A 22,577-nucleotide genomic window follows, 5' to 3' on the forward strand; every position below is an offset into this window, starting at 1 on the left:
CTTTCACTTTCAAATCTTCATTATAAGATTTCGCTAACATTGGTTAGACAGATAACACAGACATATTTTCAAGAGTTTTTACAAATCGGTCCCCTTGTACTTAGAATTTTGTATTATGATAACCATAATGTCCATCAGTGAGATTACTAATATCAAAAAGTTAATTTACAAGCCATTCTAGTTTAAACTCCAACAAGCTGAGATGCCGTGACAGTGTTTGCAGAGTTTAATGAACCATATGGGCTGTGCACCTGAAGTGTACATGGACACAAGTTAATTGTTTAACTGAATAATTAATTGGCTGAATGATCAGACAGAAAATAACTTTAAGCCCTGGTTCACATTGATGCTACTTTGAAATTGCGCTACTTCACTTGAAGTAGCGCGATTTCAAAGTAGCAAGGTCAGCACGATTTCAACTGCTACTTGATAAACATCTGTGTGGCTTTATGCACAGATGTCTATTGATGGCGCACCTGAAATCGGCAAAAGTAGTGCAGGAACTACTTTTGCAAATTGGTGCGGGCGCCGCAAAATCGATGTTGCGCCGATTGGAACAGTGCCATTGCTTCCAATAGGCTGCAACTTGTCATGCCATTTGATCTCTCAAGTCGCATGACAAATCGCTCCAATGTGATCTTAGGCTAACTTGCGGTTTACTGAACAGTTGCAAGTTAGAAGCAATAATACAAAACTATTTCAGGATGGCAAAGAGCATGCGTACAATGCTAAATAATACAAAGCAGATCATAAAAGCTGCACAAAGCTGGACTCTTCACAGCAATGTCTCTGTGACTCAGAGTATAGCCTCTATAACATTCTATAACAACAGAAAATCTAGCTGTGGATCACTACTTAGGTATAATAGTTCAGAACACAAACATCTACTTGTGATTAACCTCATAAACAACATTCCTCTCAGGGTTCCAGGGTAGCTTCAGTAATACAGGTGAATAGCTGGAGGGATCCAAGGACCAAGGGTGAACCCAATGGAACTGCCACACTCTGGTAGCAATTAGGGAAGTGCTCCCCACAGTAACTGGGTATTTCCAGAAAAGCCTTCACGCTCGTTCTGACAATGGAGAGCTGCTCACTTGGCCAGATCATTTGCCAAGCTACATTTGCCTCATTAGGTGTAGTCTTTATGAGTTGTTGAGGGAGAGAAGATAAGGTATTTGTCATCCCTGTGAGTGTCTAGGAACCCAAGGAGTTGTAGGAAATGGAATTAAAGAGACTAGCGCCTGCATCTAAGCTTGGTAAGTAACAGTCTATTGTACTCTACCCCATTTGAACTTGCTGTCCCCTGGTATCTTTGCAGACCATTCTACACCATTTGGGGGACCGTCTTGGTCAAGAGATAGTACTGCCACCACAAACTTGGAAAAATGGTCCAGCATAACTAGAATGTGAAGGTATACGTCTTCTGACATGTTGAGAGAAAGAATTTCGATGATCATTACTTCCAGTGGACCATGTGTGTGCCATGTCAGAAGTGGAATTTGGGTCTCAGTACCCTTTGACAATGAACAGACCACACAGTGTGAACAGGATTTTTTTTTACACCAATGGAAGAGACCCACACACTTGTAAATGTTTTGTGGATATCTCAGTGTATGGTTTCTCAAGTTTAGCTGTTTGAAGATACAACAATGGAATGTTACCCAGCCAAATCTTAAACTTGGCTTCTGCCAGGTACTCAGCAAAGTGTTGTATGATTGCTCACACCAAGGCCAAGAGCTCCAGCTTAAAGAAGCTGATGTTTGCAGGGTTCCTTTTGGTTGCATTTAGGCTTTCACTGGCATAGGTGATGATCTTCTCCTGGCTGCCTTGTACTTATGAGAGGCCCTGAGTACTGGCATTGGTTCTTAGCAAGTAGTGAGCAAGCATGGCAAGCATGGGGGCCAACATAAACTGCTGCTTAAAAAAGTCAAACACCTCCTGTTGTGCCAAACCTTATTGCACTTTCATCCAACAACCTTTAGGCCTACCTGTAGGAGCTTTGAATCATGGCAGAGTGATGGGCATAGTGCTTGATGAGATGCTTAGAGTTTACCACTAATCCCACTCTCGCGCTCAGGTGTGGCCAACCAAAAAAAGATCCGAACCAGTATTGAAGCCTTCACTATATCAGGGTTTTTGCAGCTACCCCTTTAATTGTCTGAACAAGGACTGTGGACAATCTAATGAAAAAAACACAAACCAGGGAAGCACATGCTCTAGTGAAATGAACTTCTTGATGCACCCATAGGGGGCTGTGCATGTTGCCATAGTTATGACGTTATAACTATGGCAACCACACAGTCTCCTTCGGGTGAACGCTGCTCTATTGAATGTTTGCTGGTCCTCCATATTCCCGGTGGCTGCCAAACATATACCACTGTTGTGGCCGACTCTCTGCTCTTCCTTCTTCCTTGCACTAGGGCATGCGCTTCCATGTTTTTTTTTTGTTTTTTTATGATTATGATATCCTGCCAGTCCCAAAAAAGTAATGATCATTGGGGGCCTACATTACTGTATGACTGTCAGAAACCATGAAATCAGACTGAGACAGAAGTAAAGTTAAATCACACTTGTTTAATAATAAAAGTAAATAGAACAAAACGTAGTCAAAACATAGCCAGAGTTCAGGAACGGAACGGATAGTCAGACAAGCCAAACATCAGGGAGCCGGAGATGAGCGTAGTAAAACAGCAAGCAGGATCTGGAGCAAGAAGGGATGTCAGCCATGCAAGTCTTTTAACAGGAATGCAGGAGAGCATACTGAATGGCTTAAGTAGGCAGGACTGACTAGCAGAATATCATCAACAGCTGAGTAACTGTGGAGAGATAGGAGCTGGCAATTAGCCGACAGCTGAGCGGCCAGCTCTGAGAAGGAAGGGCTGAGCCCAGCCGTGACAGTACCCCCTCCTCAACGACCCCTCCCCCTCGGAGGACCACCAGGCTTGAGGGGAAAACGTCTATGGAAATCACGGAGCAGGACAGGGGCATATACGTCTGAGGATGAGACCCAAGAGCGTTCCTCCGGACCATACCCCTTCCAATGCACCAGGTACTGTATGCACCCATGGAACTACGGGAGTCAACAATGAACTGTACTCCATACCCCTCATGGTTCTCAACCTGTACAGTGTGAGGGCGTGGCACCGAGGTGGTAAAGTGTTTGCAGACCAAAGGTTTTAATAAAGAGACATGAAGTACATTCGAAAATGATAGAAGGAAGGTCTAATGCGTAAGCCACTGGGTTAATCCTGCGAAGAATATGGAAAGGCCCAATAAACCGAGGTGCAAACTTCAGTGAGGGAACACAAAGTCGGAGGTTGTGAGATGACAACCAGACCCTGTCCCTAACCTGGTAGGAAGGTGCGTGCAGGCGTCTGCGGTCAGCATGGAGTCTGTACCTATCATTAGCATGTCACAAAGCCTTCTGGACTTGTGCCCAAGTGGAACGAAGACCACAGAGATGCTCCTCTAACACAGGAATACTCTGCAGAACAAATGAGTCAGGCAACATGGAAGGTTGGAAACCATAGTTCGCCATAAACGGGGAATACTCTGCGGAACAAATGAGTCAGGCAACATGGAAGGTTGGAAACCATAGTTCGCCATAAACGGGGACAATCGGGAAGCAGAATTCAAGGCACTAATGTGAGCAAACTCTGCCCACAGTAATAGGTCTGACCAGTTGTTATGATGGTCAGAAATATAGCAACGTAGGAATTGCTCCAAGGACTGATTGGCTTGTTCTGCGGCCCCATTAGACTGCGGGTGATATGCAGAGGAAAAAGCAAGCTGATTTCCCAACTGTGCACAAAAGGCTCGCCAGAACCAGGACACAAACTGACTACCCCTGTCCGAAACACTCACCTTGGGTAGCCCATGTAAGTGAAAGATCTCCCGAGCAAAATGGAAGCTAGTTCCTTAGAAGTGGGCAACTTCTTAAGTGGAATACAATGAGACCTTTTTGAGAACCGGTCAACCACCATAAGGATAACTATGTTGCCTTGGGAGTTGGGTAACTCCATTGACAGGTGGGTCCAGGGCCTCTCTCCATTGGGTATGGGTTGTAGGAGGCCCACTGGAAGATGTTGTGGAGTCTTACTTTGAGCACACACGGAACAGGCAGCTAGGAAGGCAGTTACATCAGCAAGTAGACTAGGCCACCAGAATTGTTGGGAAATGGCGCAAAAGAGTTGATTCTTCCCAGGGGGGCCAGCAGCATTGGAAGAATGGTAGGTCTGGAGCACGGCAGTATGGAGACTCTCTGGGACAAAGCAACGGTCACAAGGTTTCTCAGGAGGAGCATAGACCTGAGCAGCAAGAATTTTGTCACCCAAAAGAGAAGTGAGACTGGTGTGAACCGTTGCCAGAATATGATCAGGAGGAATCACAGGAACTGGAATTGACTCCAACTTGGAAGTGGAGGAAAATTGTCGTGACAAGGCGTCAGCCCTTACATTCTTAGTACCGATAAGAATGAGACAATGTAATTGAAACCTGACAAGAAAAGAGCCCATTGTGCCCTTCTGGGAGAGAGGCATTTAGCCTCAGACAAGAATGTTAGAGTCTTATGGTTAGTAAGAATGAAAACCTGCACAGTGGTACCTTCGAGGAGATGTCTCCATTCTTTCAGGGCTAAAATGATCAACAACAGCTCTCTGTCACCAATCTCGTAATTGCACTCTGCAGGTGACATTTTCTTAGAAAAATAGCCACAAGGATGCAAAGCGCTCTCAGAGGTAGGACGTTGAGACAGAAGGGATGTCAGCCAAGCAAGTCTTTTAACAGGAATGCAGGAGAGGGTCTCTGTGATGTTGACTAAGGCGAAGGCAGAGATCCACTGGGCTGAACGGCTTAAGTAGGCAGGACTGACAAGCAGGATGTCATCAAGCTGAGTAACTGTGGATAGGAGCTGGCAATTAGCTGACAGCTGAGCGGCCAGCTCTGAGAAGGAAGGGCTGAGCCCAGCCCAGACAATGACTATTACTTTCTCAGGATTAGAGAGTGTGTCTTATCTAGAGATGATATCGTCCTAGGAACTCAATGTCACATTTAAATAGATGACATTTCTTGGGTTTGAGCTCATTCTGGTGTAGCCAGGCCAACACAGCATTTAAGTGTGTAAGATGGATTTTCAAACGTAGAAGAAAACAACACTACCTCATATAGATAGATCAGGATAATATCCAGGTTTATGTCCCCATGGCAGAGTTGAATTGTCTTCTGGAATGTGGAAGGCATGTCGTTCAGCCTAAAGGGGATCTTTTTGAACTGGCACAACCCCATAGGAATAATGAAAGCTGGTCTGCCTTGGTGGCAGGGATCTGCCAATACCCACTGATGATATTGATTATAGAGAAAAATGTGGCCTATCCAAGGGGAGCAAAAAATTCCTCAACACTTGGAAGAGGATAGGAATTCCTTGTGGTTACATTCAAATGTCTATAGTCCACACAAAAGTGGAGTGTGCCTTTTTTCTTCCCCACTAAGACAATTGAAGCTGTCCATGCGCTCTTACTTGCTTTGATCATTCCTTGTTGCATCATCTGATTTAGCATCAGCTAGACTTCCTGATAGAGGTGTGAAGGTATTCTCTCCTGTGGGTATCTCATGTTCAGTCCCATAGCTACGGCCCAGGTCATAGTTTTCCAGGTAGATCACTTCTGGTCACTTATCCAGCAGATGCCTTACTGCTTCCAATGAAGTAGTTAGCTGTAGGAATGAAAGCATTTGCTCTCCTGCCACTCTCAGTAAATGACTGCTAACCACTGAGTCATATTCACTATTACCACATAGCGACAACCAGGAAAATCTCTGAGCTCATGAGCTCATTGTGTCCCCCCTTGGGGAACACCCACACCTGTGATTATGGCCAGCTCTACCACTGCTGTCACAGGGAGAAGGCAAAGTGGAAAAGTGTCTTGGTGCTACAGATCCTAGCTAGTTACCATACCTATCCGGATCACTGTAAGCATCCTGGCAACAACTGGAGCCAAGTCTGAGGGCAAAGCTTCCACAAGGACAGTGAAGCCTTGAAATGTCTCTTCTGCAGTAAAATAACCCTACTTGCCTGCATGCAGTCTTCTATTGAATGTACACTTAGTGTACATTCTGGCACTGATCCTGTGTGCTTGGATGACTGAACACCTGTGCATGCGCAGGAGAGACATGGTCCTGCACCGGCCAATGAAGACAGCACAGCCTAACACCTTGAAGAAGTTGGGTAGAAGATGCTGGCACAGGGCTCCATTGAAGGAAAGGTAAGTATCATGGACTTTAGTTCAACTTTAAGGGTTATGTGGTAAGGAAACTAAAGGCTTGTGTTAAGGGTAAGGTATTAAGTGTTCAGTGAGTGGATTGTTACATTTTAGAGGGTGCTCTAGTGCAGGGGATACTAGCAGTTAGAAAAAAAACTGAGCAGTTACAGTAGTCACTGCACTGGAAGCCTTGTGCTAAGAAATTTCTGGTACCAGAATGCACCAGAAGTTATCAGCTGGCAAGATATCTGGCAAAGTCAACAGGTATTTTATCAAACAGATGTTAAAAAAAAACACTTTAATGTTATATTTAACAGAATAAATTAGACCAAATGAAAGAAGATCATGGCAGATTTAGTTTTTTTGTTTTTCTCCTGCCCACACTGCACCACTATCCAAGAAAAAAACCTTTGATACAGCTAAGGCACTGTGAGACAATAAGGGCATAGCTCTGGAAAGAGAAGTATCCAGACTGCAGTTAGAATTTACTAGCAGAATCACTGGACTTCCTAGACACACAGAGAAGTTACCTGTAGGTACCACACAATATTTTTATTCGGAATGGTTTGGGCATGAGACAAGTTCACAAGAAGCATCCAGCTCATCATGCCCTTATAGGTTGATTAAAATGTTATTAGGACCAAAACTGAAATAACAAAGCATTAGGCAGTTGTTTCCTTGTACAACCAAACAACATTCCACTAAAAGCAAGAATGTCTCACCTGAAAACAGCTCGGTGTGTCTGTTCTCGCTCTTCTCCATTTAATACACAAGAGAATAGTCCAAATGATTCAGTGCCTATGGAAAACACCGAAAAAAACATTGGCAATTTGGGAAATAGAAACCTGTAAGGCCAAGTTCACAGACAGTTTAAAAGGCATTTTCTTTGCCTGCTTTCACATTGACCCAAACATTATGTGATTCAAGAGGAATGATAGACAGAAATACATCTGCCTATCCTCAGGCCCATTCTTGTGCCTCTAACACCAGTCAGTCCTGCGCATGTGCTGTGTAATACTTTATTTTCTCCTTAAAGACAATGGTTAGAAGCACGTGTTATTGCTTAAAAGGAAACCCAATGTAGCCCAGTCACTGCAAATGATGCTGAAAGTGGGCAAATCCCTTTTAGAAATCAGGCATTACCATCCTTGCTGTAGTGAATGTGATTTATGTCTTTATGATACTCCTGTAGCAGTTTTAGGCTTACATTATAAATGCCAATATTTAAGTAGTTGCATTTAAGTAGTACACAAATTTTGTTATGCAGGAGAGTGGGGGAGCTAGATAATGTACTGGTTTTAATGGTTATCTAAAATGTATCATCTTGTTAAAGAGAATGGTCTTGTTTAAAGTGGTTGTAAAGGCTGATGTTTTTTTACCTTCATGCATTGTATGCATAAAGGTAAAAAATCTTCAATGTGCAGCTCCCTCCTCAGCCCCCCTAATACTTACCTAAGCCTAATCTCGATCCAGCGACCTGCGCGAGACCGGAGGTTCACCCAGGTCTCTCCTACCCGACTGGCCGAGATGCAACAGCAGGAGCCATTTGCTCCTGCTGCTGTCAATCACAGCCAGTGAGGCGGGAGTCAGGGGCAGGGCTGAGCCATGGTCTCTGTGTCTTATGGACGCAGAGAGCCATCTCGGGAGCGAGCACGCACAAGTGCCCCCACAGCAAGTAGCTTGCTATGGTGGCACTCAACAAGGGGGAGGGGCACAGTGTGCTGGCGGGGGACCTGAGAAGAGGAGGATCAGGGCTGCTCTGTGCAAAACCATTGCACAGAGCAGGCAAGTATAACATGTTTTTCTTTTTTTTTTATATAAATTTTTTTCCTTTACAATTACTTTAACAGTAATTTTTTCAACTTTCCATCTAATAAATCTTCTGCCCTTGTCGTTTTAACTTTGAATAGTAAAACATTTTTTTTTCTGCCAGTAAATACCTTATACGGCCCACTTCCTGTTTCTTGTCTGGTAAAAAGCCTAGGCTTATGACATCATGCACGGCTCTCTCTCTCACTCTCGTGAGAGATTGCCAGGAAGGGAGGGGGATGAGTCATAAGAGGGCCAATGAGAGCTGCAGAGCTGGAGGTGTGCCTCGGTGTGTCTGTGTAAACCCAGGAAGTGAACAGGCAGCAGCTTCAGCTGCCCACAGTTAAAATGGCTGTAGCCAGACTCAGTGGAGGGAGATTTCTGCAGCAAATTTGGCAAGTACGGAATCACAGTATACTGTATATAAAATACTATGCAAAGTAGTTGGAGGGAAGCTTCAGAATAGCAAAGCTGTTTTTATTACAAATTATGTGAGCAGACTGCAGTTCCTCTTTAAGGCCTAAGTTACGTGTGATAGGTTTCAATATTTTATATCATCCCAGAACATTGCTGTAACATCAAAATCTTCTACAACCTAACTTTTGAATCTTGGCAGAAAGAGGTGGGGCTTGGCAAGTGTAAGTTGACAGGGCTTAAAGGAGATCTATCATTATATTTTTTGTGTTACAGTTCTACCCCCCATGGGACAAAGCTTTTTGTCCCTTGTTACTAAGTGCCAACTATAGTTCTGAGGTCCGACCTGCTCCCCTCTCCTCCTGCCATGGCCAAATAGACAACAACTTTGAGAGAGACGGCTGATTCATAAGTGCAGGTTGTCTTTGCTGTGAACACTTTCCATAAACAAGCAGTGAGAAGAGTAATGCAGAGAGAGGGGGATATGTCAGGCTCTGCATTCCTCTTGCTGCTGCTGCTTGTCCATGGAAAGTGTTCACAGCCAAGATAAGCTGCATTTATGAGTCAGCGATCTAATTCAAAGCTATTGTTGACATTGCCACGGAAGGGGGGGAGGGGGCAGGTCAGACCCCATGACTATGGTTAGAAAGCACTTAGCAAAGTACTACATGCACTTTGTCCCACACATACAGAACTGTAAGAAAAATTTTAAATTGTAGATCTTCTTAAATCTGCACAAAAGGGAGGGTCAAAGCCAACTGCCAGCCAAAGTGTTTTTTAGGTTTGGATAGTGCTGGCAAAGTTTAGAACCTTTGTCAGGTTTTATTTTTCTATGCATTTATTTCTTCAGGGACAAGAGAGCAAGATGTGAAGGGAAATCAGTCTTACAGAGAAAACTAACAATGGCTAAGACGTCCTTATGCGGAACACTTTTGCAACTTGTTAAATTTTCACTAACCCCTGCATCATCACATTACTTTTCACAGGATGTCATAAGAACAGGAATTACAAGAAAACCTCCCCAATGAGAGCACAGACAACTATAAAACCTGACAAAGGTTATAACTTTTCCACATCTTGTTAACAACTGCTATAGCAGAAGGCTGGCTTTAATATTGCCAGGCCATAACATACAAAACCTCTTTAACTAAAAGATACACAGTCTGAAGTGAAGAAACCCATAAAACCCAATATGATATATTGTCCTGATTGACTTGACTAAAGAAAACCAAAATTAGAATTTGTATAAAGTCACATTTTGCTTCATTAGATAGCTTAATGAATCTGCAGGACATAAAAACAGCACAATGACCAGTGGACCACCACGGCAGTGCTACTCGCTGTTTCTGCTGTGAACCGGTAGCTTGGATCTGGTGGCTTATGCCTAGCTCTACAGTAAAATTTAAGGGAAAAAAGTGTGAAAGGATAACAAGTACTCATATAAGTTGGGCAGCAGTATTTTTTATATGCAAAAAAAAAACTTACTTGATGACCGTGATGTGCTGTTTACAAAGACATTGAGGAACTTCTTGGAAAAAGGCATGTTGGGCTCCGGTGATGAGTCTTCTGATGAAGATTCGTGTTCTTGAACTTCAACTTCATCTCCAAATTCATCTTCCTCCAAATCACAATTATCACAAGCTCTCAAGAGGTCACTACCATCACTTAATATTGAAGTACATCTCTGAAGGCTAACCAGTTCCAGCTGAGTGTGCTCATCCACAACCAGTGTGTATTTCATTGAATCATAAGCCAAAGAGTCATCCAGAAGCCGTGGTTCAGCTGTATGGTTCTCCATAAAAGACTCTTCTTCCATGCAATTCTGGTAGGGAGAACCCTTCAGGCTTCTGTAGTAAGAAATGTCTTCATCATCTTCAACAGAATATTCTAGGTTAAAGCCACGGTTAGTTTTAGCTGTCGAAATGTCCATTGTTGGCTGATTTTGGTCCAGTTCTGGACAGAGATCATCACAAAGATCATTATCTTCCAGAATTCCAGAATCCAAGTCACGGTCAATATCCCAGCCATCCCTTTGTTCCTGTAAAATTTCTTCTGTCCTAGACCAAGGTTTCTTTTCAATTTGATGCCCCGGAGATTGAGAACGACATTTAGCTGTATGAGATAATCCCTCCAGATGGAGGGGAAGTCCTTCAAAGATTGGAGTAACTGTGTCACGTGAATCATGTAGGACATACAAACCAGGGCCATTTTCTTCTCTACCATGATGGCTCAGGGAGTGTTGCAAAGTCTCCATATCCACCAGCTCTATGCTTTGTTGTTCTTCGGCCATTTCTTTTGGGGAATCATTGGGGGTGGAAAGATCACAATCTATCTCTTGCCCAACAGTCTCATGATCTAACTCAGAGGCAGGAGAAAGGGTGTCACAAGATGGGCTTGTCTGCCTCTGAAGGCATTCATCTGGGCAGGTTATAGGATATGAACCTTCAGAAATCATCTTATTAACCAGATTACTAAGTAGCCAAGGGGAATCTGAATCTTCACTCAAATCAGCTTCAGATTCTGAGTCTGAGTCATACTCACTGTTTACATCTGTCTCTGGCAGTATCTTGGGACCAACTGGTAAGTAAAAGGATCTTCGAATACTTTCCAGACTACGTTCTTTAATTTCATCAGCTTCCGCCTCGCCCAAACTTTCTTCATTTACGTGCCATGTACTGTATTTCTCTTCAGGCTTCATTATTATAGGACCTCTCTCATCTTCCTTGTCAAGTAAAATAGAGTCTTTTAGACCTTGAAGGCCTACCTCTCCCACGGGATCTGGTTCTGGATCAGAGGTTGGGGAACTAGCCTCTTCAATGGAGTTGGTGAGGTGAGAGGACCGCCCACTGCTTGACTCGCTAGTCAAATCAAGCTCTGTTTCTGATATTGATGAGATCATGTTGCCCACAAGCCTTCCACCTTCACAAGCAAAAGCTGCTTCTATTTCTCCTTCTATATCTGAATCAGAGCCAGGAGAGCTTAGATCCTGGATGCTGTGTCCAGGTGGCATAAATCGATTTCTACTGGTGAGATCTGCCTCAATACCAGGATCTGAAGATGGAGATGTAGTTTCATTGGAAGAATTGGATGGATGACCCCTTGTGCTCTCTCTCTGATCAGGACTTAGATCCTCCACATTCTCTTGGGGTGGTGTAGATACCCCAAATTCATGACCTGAATGCCATAAGTCAACATGGCTGGAATGGTGATTGCTTTCAGGTGCTAACCTAGACACGTCAATGTCTTCTTCTCTTTCCAGCTCTGTTTCATTGTTGTCAGCTTCTTTGTGAGAGTCAATGTCGCATTGAGTAACCTGAGTATGGGATACCAGTTCTGTAGATTTAAGAAGATTTATGAATGCATAATTTTATAGAGGAAACACTAAATATACACTGAGATATGAAAAATAGGGAAAGAATTTCTGGAAATGACACGCATGCAGACTGCAGTTTTGTTCAAATAGCTAGAGATATGTCCAAGCAAAAGAAGATATGGTATTAGGGAAGAGATGTGTCATCACAGAAAGAGGAAAAATGATCAATCCATCCGAAGCTGACTGACTTTCTTATTACAGAGGACAGATTCTCCTCTATATTAAAGATGCAGTAAAACAACACAAATGAGGAACACCATGAAAGTAGTAATAGATACACATGCAAAGAGTCTAACGCTCTCACCGGTCTCATTTCTCTCAGGATCTGCCCAGCTGTCACTCTGAGAAATTAATCCACCGTTGTTGTTAAGTGTGTCCTGAGATTTAGAGAATAGAATATCTCAATCCAATAAACTGCAAACTGTACCTACCACATTCATATATTTATATATACACATATATAAACTGAGACATAGCTTCTAAATGTCTTCGTATAGTCATTGTTAATTAAGTGTTTCTCTTTACAACTTCCCTTATTAGCTTCCTGCTCATTTGACTATTAATCGTCGTGTGTTGATACTGATTCCTTGTCCAGTGCAGAGACAAATTAGGGCAGATTGGGTAGAAAGGTAGAAGCTTTGACACCCCACTCCATTCCAAAGAAGCCATCTCATATGCATTATCTCTACTGGCAAGGATGATCTCATCCAGTGGTGTAGCCTGGGGGCAGCCGGTGTGGTCGCCCTGGATGCAACATTTTGAGGGGCACAGATAGGGCCGGTGCTAAGGTTTTAGGGTGGCAGCATGGGAGGGGAGCGGTAAAATCAAAATCCCCAGCCACTTGCTGGGGATTTGGATTTTTTAAATACCTGTCCCCCCAGCAGGCGAACTAAAATCTCTGTGCTGCGCCCAGTAGGAGAGAGGGCGCAGCATGGAGGTTTTAGTTTACCTGCTGTTTAGCTGCTGTCACCAAGAAAACAGGTGGAATGGATTCAAGCATGCAGAGGAGGGCGGAGTGGTGGGCAGATCTTGATCCCGAGTGTGTGCAGACAGTGAGTGTCACGCTGTGCAGGAATCAGGCTGGGGTTCCCGGCGGAGGAGGAGGTCAGGGTGGAGGAGGCTTCCTGCTGGTTGCTGAAGCTGCCTCCACCACTGGAGGTCCTGCTGGAGATATTCAGCTAACCCTGCTGCAGGACCTGTGAGATGTGGGGGGATTGTGTGTGTGATGGGGAGGGGGGTATCTGGGGGGTGTGATCAGAGTGGAGGGATCTGGTGGGGTATGTGGAGGTGTGATCAGAGTGGAGGTATCTGGAGGTGTGATCAGAGCTGAGTGGTGGGGTGGGAGATCTGGGTATGTACACAGAGTGGGGGGATCTGGAGGTGTGATTAGAGTGGAGGGATGGGTGACCTGGGGGTGTGATCAGATTGGAGGGATCTAGTAAGCGATCTGGTGGTATGATCGGAGTAGAGGGAAATCTGGGGGTGTGATCAGGGTGGAAGAATCTGAGGGGGGGGGGAATCTGGAGCTGTGATCACAATGAAGGGATCTGAGGGGTATCTGGGGGGGTGATTAGAGTGGGTGGGTATCTGGGGGTGTGATCACGGTGGGGGTATCTAGGGGGTGTGATCCGAGTGGGGGGATCTGGAATGTGTGATCAGAGTGAGGGGAGGTATCTGGGGGTTTCATCAGGGTGGGGGTATCTAAAAGTCCATGGGTTAGGGGGCGCAAAATTACTTGCCTTGCCCTAGGTGCTGACAACCCATGCTACGCCACTGGTCTCATCAGACACCACCTGTCTACAAGTGCATCCTCTTTTGTGAAGTGACAGGCATGTGCACACCCCATCGCTAGTGTCCTCATTTATTACAGAAGCAAGTAGGTTGTAGCTGGACACAAACGTCCTGCTTAGGTTGCATTATGAATGATCTGGCTCTGTTCCAGTTGGCAAGCTAGAGGTAGAACTGATCAAGGAGGCTACAAAGCTGAATCAGGGAATAGGCTTCTCAACTGCCAGACTGTGCAGAGTAGCAGTGATGTGTGAGTGTCAATTTTTGACTTAATAAATGCATAGTAATAATGAGGCAATATCACTGCTTGGTAGTTAGGCTTCTGTATCAGGTACACTTAATGCCTTTGCAAAATATAATTATCATCCGAAAAGGGATGTGAAGCCCTGCATAAAGCCATCAGTTCATTCTGTAATTTCTTAATATTTATTGAGAGGGAAAGCAGCATCCTAGATAATCATATTTCTTACATCTGACTCAATCTTAAAAACAATTCAAAGTTATTATTATTATTATTTTTGCTAATAAAGTAGATTAATCTTTCATATCAGATTTCATCAGAGTTCTTGCCTACTGACAAATTGTTTGTAGTGATAAAAATATTAGTGCCAATAAAGGAAAAATATAGTGAATACTCTCAAAATGTGATTACCTCTCTTCCATTTAGCATTGTAAAGGGAATATATCTGCTTTCACAGCTATTGGTCTTAAAGTCATTATAAATGTGATTTTGGTTTCTGGCCTAGGTATTATGTAAGCATTTGTGAACATATTTTGCAATTCGTACTTCAATTTCTATGAATTTTGCAATATCTTATAGAGTGCATAAAAGCCTACTTTTTATGCCATTTCTCAGTTAATGTACATAAGCTTATATTACCTAAATTAATTTAAAAAGTATCTGCTTTCATCAATATGTTGACAATATGCAGTTGTATCTGTCTGTATCATCTGATGTCTGTAGGTCCATTATATCCTTGTTTCACTGCATGGATGACATTAACGTGTGAGGGTCACAAAATCTTTCAACTAAACAACGAAGTGTTTTGGGTTCTTGGAAAAAATGATATAATGGTTTATTCAAACTCCTTAAACACGTATGAATATTTTAGGAAGTTAGTAATCAGGAATCATTTTTAGCAAAGGATCATATTAGTAATATCAGAATAATGGATGGTGTGTGATATTCCTTCTACTGCTATTAGATTGCACTACTGTATTGTTCATTTATGTGGACTACATTAAAACATACAAGTTTAGAATGGTCCTACTGCTATTATTCTTCAAGTAATGGTAAAAGATTTATAAAAAAATATATTATCAAATTAATTATTAAAATTATTAATGAATTATTTAAAAAAAATCCTAAATTGCTTTACTGGTCAGTTGTTTAGGAATGTATTACCATATATACTCGAGTATAAGCTGACCCGAATATAAGCCGAGGAACCTAATTTTACCACAAAAAACTGGGAAAACTTATTGACTCGAGTATAAGCCTAGGGTGAGAAATGCGCAGCTACTGTAAGTGGAAAAGAGGGTCAACAATGCCCATTTGCAGCCTCACTGTGTCCATTTGCATGCCTCACTGTGCCCATTTGCAGCCATAGTTCCCCCGAACTTCAAACTCAGTAGTTAAGGGTTCCTAGATGCCCCCTAGCAGCAGCCAAAATTTGGGGTCTCTGGACCCCAAGGGTCCTGAAATGACATTGCTGCAGATGGACACAGTTGACCAACTTTGGGGCCCCGTATCTCGGGGCCACTTGGTGCTAGGAACCCCAAATTTGATGTGCAAACCCAGTGGAACTAGCACTACAACATATTCAATAGCTGGGATTCCTAGCACCAAGTGGCCCCGAGATACGGGTGCCCCAAAATCGGTTCTGAAAATGTCAAGCACTTTTCTGCAGCAGAGAATGACATTTTCTGCACCAAATGTGGGACCCCATATCTTGGGGCCACTTGGTGCTAGGAACCCCAGCTGGATATGTTGTAGTGCTAGTTCCATTTGGTTTGCACACCAAATTTGGGGTTCCGAGCACCAAGTGGTCCCGAGATACGGGGCCCCAAAGTCGGTTCGGAAAATGTCATTCTTTGCACCAGAAAAGTGCTTGACTCGAGTATAAGCTGAGGGGGGCACTTTCAGCACAAAAAAATGTGCTGAAAAATTCAGCTTATACTCGAGTATATACAGTATTTATTTTGCGCGGTCTTGTCCCTTTCTCTCTCTGAGTAAAATGTTTGTTAGGTGACTGAAAATCATATCAGTGGTTATTGCTAAAACTCTAACATAAGTAGCATGAATCTGTAACTATAGCCAAAAGCTCTGCAATGCTCTTAATATTTGAAAATAGGCTTTTTTGGTGGTTTCTACATGTTCAAAAGCCAAAAGGTAAAAAAAAAAAATAAAAAAAAACAGGTTGACCAGGATTAATGCTAAAGAAGAATTAAAGCTATGGCATTTTTGTCCAGCTTGGAGATTGGCCACTTGGTGTGAGCACCCATTAGAGATCACTTTGCTTTTTCTCAATGAATGCAAAGTAGTCTCTGATTGGATGAAGTGGAGAGGTGAGGAAGTGCTTTGCATTCTCTAAATGGTGCCCTTGTCCAGCAGCAGACCCCCTGTGTTCAGAATGCAGCTGGGCAGCCACTCGGCATGGGGCCCAGAAGCTAATGGAGATCACTGCAGTGAAAGAAAGCAAAACCTTGCTTTGACCAAGATGCCCGTCTTCACACAGAAACACAGCGTTAAACTATATGTGCTGAGTGGGAGAACGCTATACTGGTAAAGAGTCCTTCTCCTTCTCCCTGACTTTTTTGGCAAGGGGGCACAGCTTCTAGATATCACCTTTCTTTTAAACAGTAATGCTTAAAAAAAAAAAAAAAAAAAGAGAGAAAACTACATTATGAGCAGGTGAATGCCCAGGGTTTGGATTCAGGGTACATTCATAAACTTAAAATCTATTGAAGTCAGTGTTAAAAAATAGTACTGGCCATTTCTAGGCTAATAGGCAAGGGGTTGTGAATTTGCACAGGGGAACTGGGAACTGAGCTGGGGAACATGTTCCAAAGCAAAATATTTTATTAAAATTCAGTTTTGTTTGATGGGGAGAAGCAATTTTAATAATGTTTAAAGGACAAATAAAAATGCAAACTTCCTTTAAATAACACGCCCTTACCTGCCTGTGAAGTAGCACATCTGTATAATGATGAATATAACCTTTAAAAAAAAGGCTGCTTTATTCTGATTGTAAACAGAGATTCCCTTAATTTATACTAGACTAATGCCGCGTCCACACGAGCGGACTTCTCGTCGGGCTGAACTCCGAAGGACTTTTCAACGGAGTTCCGACGAAACGGACTTGCCTACACACGATCCCACCAAAGTCCGATCGTTTCTAACGTGATGACGTACAACTGGACTAGAAAAGGAAGTTAAAAAGTTAGTAGCCAACAGCCTTGCGTCGTTTTTGGTCCATAGGACTAGCATACAGATGAACTTTTTTTTTTAAAGGAATCGAGTCCATCGGAAAGATTTGAAACATGTTCTATTTCTAAGGTCCGTCAGATTTTTCGACAGAAAAGGTCAGATGAAGCCCACACACGATCGGATTGTCCGACAGATTCGTACCTTCTGACATCTTCTCCCGGAAAGTCCGCTCGTATGTACGCGGCATTATCCTACATGATGTTAATATGGGACCTCTTGCAAAAAGGAAAATAATGGCATGCTGTTCCCTCTAAAAAAACATACCAGCCCTTATTTGAGCATGCAGCTTGGCTGGTCAGGAAAGTGGGAAGGGAGGTAGACAAGCATGCGCCCCTCCCATCCTGAACCATACTAGGCCAAATGCACTCAACACAGGGAGGGTCCCTTACCAGAGGCAACCTTCTAGCAAAGCACCTTGTCCTCATGTTGATGAGGACAAGGTCCCATTCCCACAACCCTGGTCTGGGGTTTGTTGGGTTTGTGGGCAGGGGGCTTATTGGAATTTCGAAGCTCCCTTTAAAAATGAATACCCTATACTTGTCAATGATATCGCCGGGGATGCTTCACCCCATTGTTTTCATTCTGCGTTGGGGAACAGGAGTTGTTATGTGCGGTGAGTTGCCAGGAGTGGATTGTGTCAGCAATTGGCGTTTTTGTTTCCGGCTATTCGGCAGGCGTTGGTCATCATTATTGGCAAGCATCTGCATTGCTGAACAATGTGATTGACAATGGATTTACATTGTGGGATATTTTTTTTGGGTGTTTTAATTTTAATTAAAGGACTTGTCAAAAAGTGTGTGTTTTATTTGTTATTTACTTTTTTTTTTGTGTAAATTATGACTTTTCTGAAGACGCCCAGTGGGAGGGGCGAAACACGTTAAATGAGCACGTCCTAGTGTATCACATCGGCAGCTGGAACGCACGCTGAGGCGGCGGCCATTACCTCTCTATATGCTCTATTTTAACTACTGAATTATAAGTGCACTTTGAGATATATTTTTACCACTTCCGGACAGCCGCCGCAGTTTTACTGCGGCAGGTTGGCTCGACTGGGCAAATTGACATTACCTTAAGTCACTCTTCCTTTTGGTCACTAGGGGCGCGCGATGAACGCCGGGCACCTGCGATCGCTCGCGACAAAGAGAGATCTGGGATCTGTGTGTGTAAACACACAAATCCCAGTTCTTTCAGGGGAGTAGGGACAGATTGTGTGTTCATACTAAGTATGAATACCAATCTCTCTCTCCTCCTAGACAGTCCCATCCCCCCTACAGTTAGAACACAGTGAAGGAACACAGTTAACCCCTTTATCGCCCCCTATTGTTAACCCCTTCCCTGCCAGTGACATTTATACAGTAATCAGTGCATTTTATAGCACTGATCGCTGTTTAATTGTCAGTGGTCCCAAAAATGTGTCAAAAGTGTCCAATTTGTCCACCGCAATATTGCAGTCCCGATAAAAATCGCAGATCGCCGCCATTACTAGTAAAAAAAAAAAAAAAATAATAATAAAAATGCCATAAATCTATCCCCTATTTTCTAGACGCTATAACTTTTGCGCAAACCAATCAATATATACTTGCGATTTTTTTTACCAAACATATGTAGAAAAATTTTTTTTTTTTTTTTAAATGTGGGATATTTATTATAGCAAAAGTAAAAGATATTGTGATTTTTTCAAAATTGACACTCTTCTTTAGTTTATAGCACAAAGAATAAAAACTGCAGAGGTGATCAAATACCACCAAAAGAAAGCTTTGTTTGTGGGAAAAAAAGGATGTCAATTTTTTTGGGGTACAGTGTCGCACAGCCGCACAATTGTCAGTTAAAGCGGTGCAGTGCCGTATCGCAAAAAATTACCTGGTCATTGAGCAGCCAAATCTTCCAGGGCTGAAGTGGTTAAATCTAATAAAGTGGTTTTACACTATGGAAAAATCTTCTGTGATTTCATGGCATGGACTAACGAATGGGAATTTTTTATGAGATATGGAGGAGTGAAGGAGAAACGTTGAATTAACAACTTATCCAGTGATAACACAGGGGGTGTTCCCTTAACGCTCTGGTCCTGACATTTTCTGGTGAGTGGGGACAAAAGAGGGGAGCACAGCACCATGGATTTAGCACCTTATGAAATTAATAAGTTTTTTGCATCAGCACTTTGAGGATGGCACCTTTTCTACTTTTTTAGTCCATTTCTGAAGAGCTTAATATATTGTTGGACTTTAATGTTATTGTGTCTAGAGGGTTTGTTAAGAGGCAGCGCTGTGTATATTTGTGTAGTTGCCATAAGGGTTCTTTTAGTATCTTTCCACAGCAGCAGCCCTAATACATAGTATCGTATTGCACTTTATTTAATTATTCTTTCATTTATTTTGCAGTGGCATTTTGAGGATTCCACGTTGCACTTTAATTTACATTGGCACTTTGAGAATTGCACTTATTATTGATTTAAAGATAGTAAAGTGCACAGAAGGAATTTAAAGGGGCAGTGCTGTATATATATATATATATATATATATATATATATATATATATATATATATATATATTTATTTTTTTTTTAGTTGTTATATAACAATATTGTTACACTGCATTTATGAATGTAGAGAATAACAGCAGTAACACAGTTCAATCACACAGAAGTCACTTTAGAGCTCTTGCAACACAGATTGGAATCTTGGCTGTCAAAGTGACTACTGGAACTCAATAGTTACACTTGCCAGAATGGGTATGGCAAAGGTAATGAATGCATGGAGTACACTAGGTACAGCTCCGCTACTTTACAAGAAAGGATTTCTTTACTGAAGCATATTGTTACATGTTACAATAACAGTTAGGATCACCACCCCAGTTTTACAGGGCTGTCCTTTATGCCCAAGGTCTTAAATAAGTCTGTATATGGTAATTATATTACTGCCATTATTGCTACCAGTCTTATATGTGCTGCTAAATTATCTCTGCTACTTTTCTATAGCAAACTTTAAGTAATATTGTAAGATTATATATTCTAAATAGGACTACCCATTTTTATCAAGTCATCCTGTGATACAAAATCTCAACTGCAGTCAAAACCTTTTGTCTTTATGTTTAACTAGAGTGGGAAAGTGTTTGACCCTGCTGCCAGGTCTGTTTTTCTATGTACCCATTAGGAGATTTCTCCTTAGTTCCTTTCCTAGAGACTTCCATAGCAATGCTTTGAGATGAACTTCCTATTTTCATCTCTGAGTGCATTATAGTCCTTCGGAGAATCAACCAGGGGAATGACAGTGTCACTGGCTCCATACTGGATTCTCCATAAGAACAGGCTTTAAAGGAATACTACTTCAAATGAAAATAATGACACAGTGATCACATGCTGTGCCACTGTTAACATTAAGTGAGATGAATAAAACTGAGTATAGTTAAAAACTGGTAACTGCTAGTGCTCGTATAACATTAATGACAATAGTGACATATTTTGGGAACAGAACGTGGCAATGGTCACCATATGGAGGAATGGTTTCATTTTTAAAGTGAGAAAACATCTTTATCTACCTGACTCCATCATACTAAAACAGGCCTGTACAGCATGGACAACCAGTGGTTTTAGAACAGTCATTATTTATAAAAAAATGTCTCAAATAAATCAACTCCCTTGATTATACTAAAGCCATAATACCGCATAATACCTCAGAGGCAATTAATCAGCTTGTCACTTTTAGTGGAAAAACTGGAAGACCTTTTCTTTGTATATGAGCCGTTCTGAAATGTGGAAAAGTATTTTTTTCAGATCCCTGCTAGACTGCTGGTAGATTCTTACTTAAGTGGCTTGAAGAACTTCTATTGGCTTCTTTTGGTTAAGCATGAAGCCAAAAAGGAAATACCAGCAGCTAAACAGGGACGTGCGGTGAGGTCAGTGGCTGGTGAGGCACTGGCTAGTATCAGAGCCAGACACACACAGGTTACATACGCCGCAAACGTTAAAGCGAGAGCAATAATTCTAGCACTAGACCTCTTCTGTAACTCTAAACATGTAACCTGTAAAAAATTTTAAAGCTTCACCTACGGAGACAGGGCCATACATAATTTTTTTCCTTGGGGGGGGGGTTCAGGTCTTTTAAACTTAAAGGCATTATTTACACTTTTATGTTGGGGGAGGTATGGTAAAAACATGTGACAGCAGAGTAGGGCCATGAGACTTTGCAATGCAGCGCAGCAAAAATTATCCCCATTCAACTGAATAGAACGCAATGCACGCAGTTGTGGTGCGGTAGTGTACTCATTAGTACAGCAAGCTCCTCCTAAGCTCCCTTTTTTTTTTTTCCTTCAGCCCGCTGGTTTGAACTAAAAAAAGCTTACCATGTGAACCAGGCTTTAGATCTAATTCATATGTTCTAAATGGCCATGGATTGGCAAATATACCATGAATACCTACAGCCAGGATCCCAGATGTTTCCAATTTTTGTCAGCTGCTCAGGCTGTCAACCTGAGTGATGGGCTGAAAAGAGCCACTGCTGTTAACATGTATCTGCACATCCAGTGGTCCCCATGTTTAAGCTCCAGGGGACAAAGCAAAACTGGGGTGTGGCCTGGCGGGAACCCATGCTGAGGTCTCTCCCATCACTACTACATTACCATAGGACTCCGTGGATGTGTGCACCAGGGATTTTTTTCTCTCTTCCCTTCAGTGACTACAGGAGCTGGTATGAGCTCCATCCCTTGCCGGGACTCCTGCAGCACATTCGTTAGCATCTACATTACTCCCCAAATTGATTAAGCCTGAGCGACACACTAACAAACCGTGGGTCACAGTGGTTACCTGCTGTTAGGGACAAATTTCTGACCCTGGATGCAAAGAGATTTTATCCACGGGCAAAAATGTATCCCTACCTGCAGGTAACCACTGGATGTGCAGATACAGGTGGATACATGTTTACAGCAGCAGACAGCCTTGGCTCTTTTCAGCCCATCACTCAGGTGTACAGGCTGAGCAGAGATTATAAAATCTGATCCCGGGTGCAGGTATTTGCAGTATACTTGCTGCACCATGGTCATGTAGGATACTGTATCTCACAAAACTGAGTACACCCCTCACATTTTGGTAAATATTTTATTACATCTTTTCATGTGACAACACTGAAGAAATGACACTTTGCTACAATGTAAAGTAGTGAGTGTACAGCTTGTATAACAGTGTAAATTTACTGTCCCCTCAAAATAACTCAACACACAGCCATTAATGTCTAAACCGCTGGAAACAAAAGTGAGTACACCCTTAAGTGAAAATGTCCAAATTGGGCCCAAAGTGTCAATATTATGTGTGGCCGCCATTATTTTCCAGCACTGCCTTAACCCTCTTGGGCATAGAGTTCACCAGAGCTTCACAGGTTGCCACTGGAGTCCTCGTCCACTCCTCCATGACGACATCACATTTACATTTACATTGTAGCAAAGTGTCATTTCTTCAGTG

The 22,577-nt window shown here is 42.5% G+C and overlaps 1 protein-coding gene across 1 annotated transcript in view; it reads right to left on the reverse strand.

The window, feature by feature from the left end:
* Positions 1-22,577, reverse strand: part of MAPK8IP2 (mitogen-activated protein kinase 8 interacting protein 2) — a 102,762-nt gene that overhangs the window by 21,667 nt on the left and 58,518 nt on the right. Inside the window, exons 4-6 of the mRNA XM_073619229.1 lie at positions 12,155-12,227; positions 9,963-11,810; positions 6,977-7,052 (exon numbers count right to left, since the gene is read on the reverse strand). Of these exons, the coding sequence (XP_073475330.1) occupies positions 6,977-7,052; positions 9,963-11,810; positions 12,155-12,227 (1,997 nt within the window). The remainder of the gene's footprint in view (positions 1-6,976; positions 7,053-9,962; positions 11,811-12,154; positions 12,228-22,577) is intronic.

This window comes from Aquarana catesbeiana, linkage group LG03, assembly GCF_042186555.1.
Source record: "Aquarana catesbeiana isolate 2022-GZ linkage group LG03, ASM4218655v1, whole genome shotgun sequence".
NCBI lineage: Eukaryota > Metazoa > Chordata > Amphibia > Anura > Ranidae > Aquarana > Aquarana catesbeiana.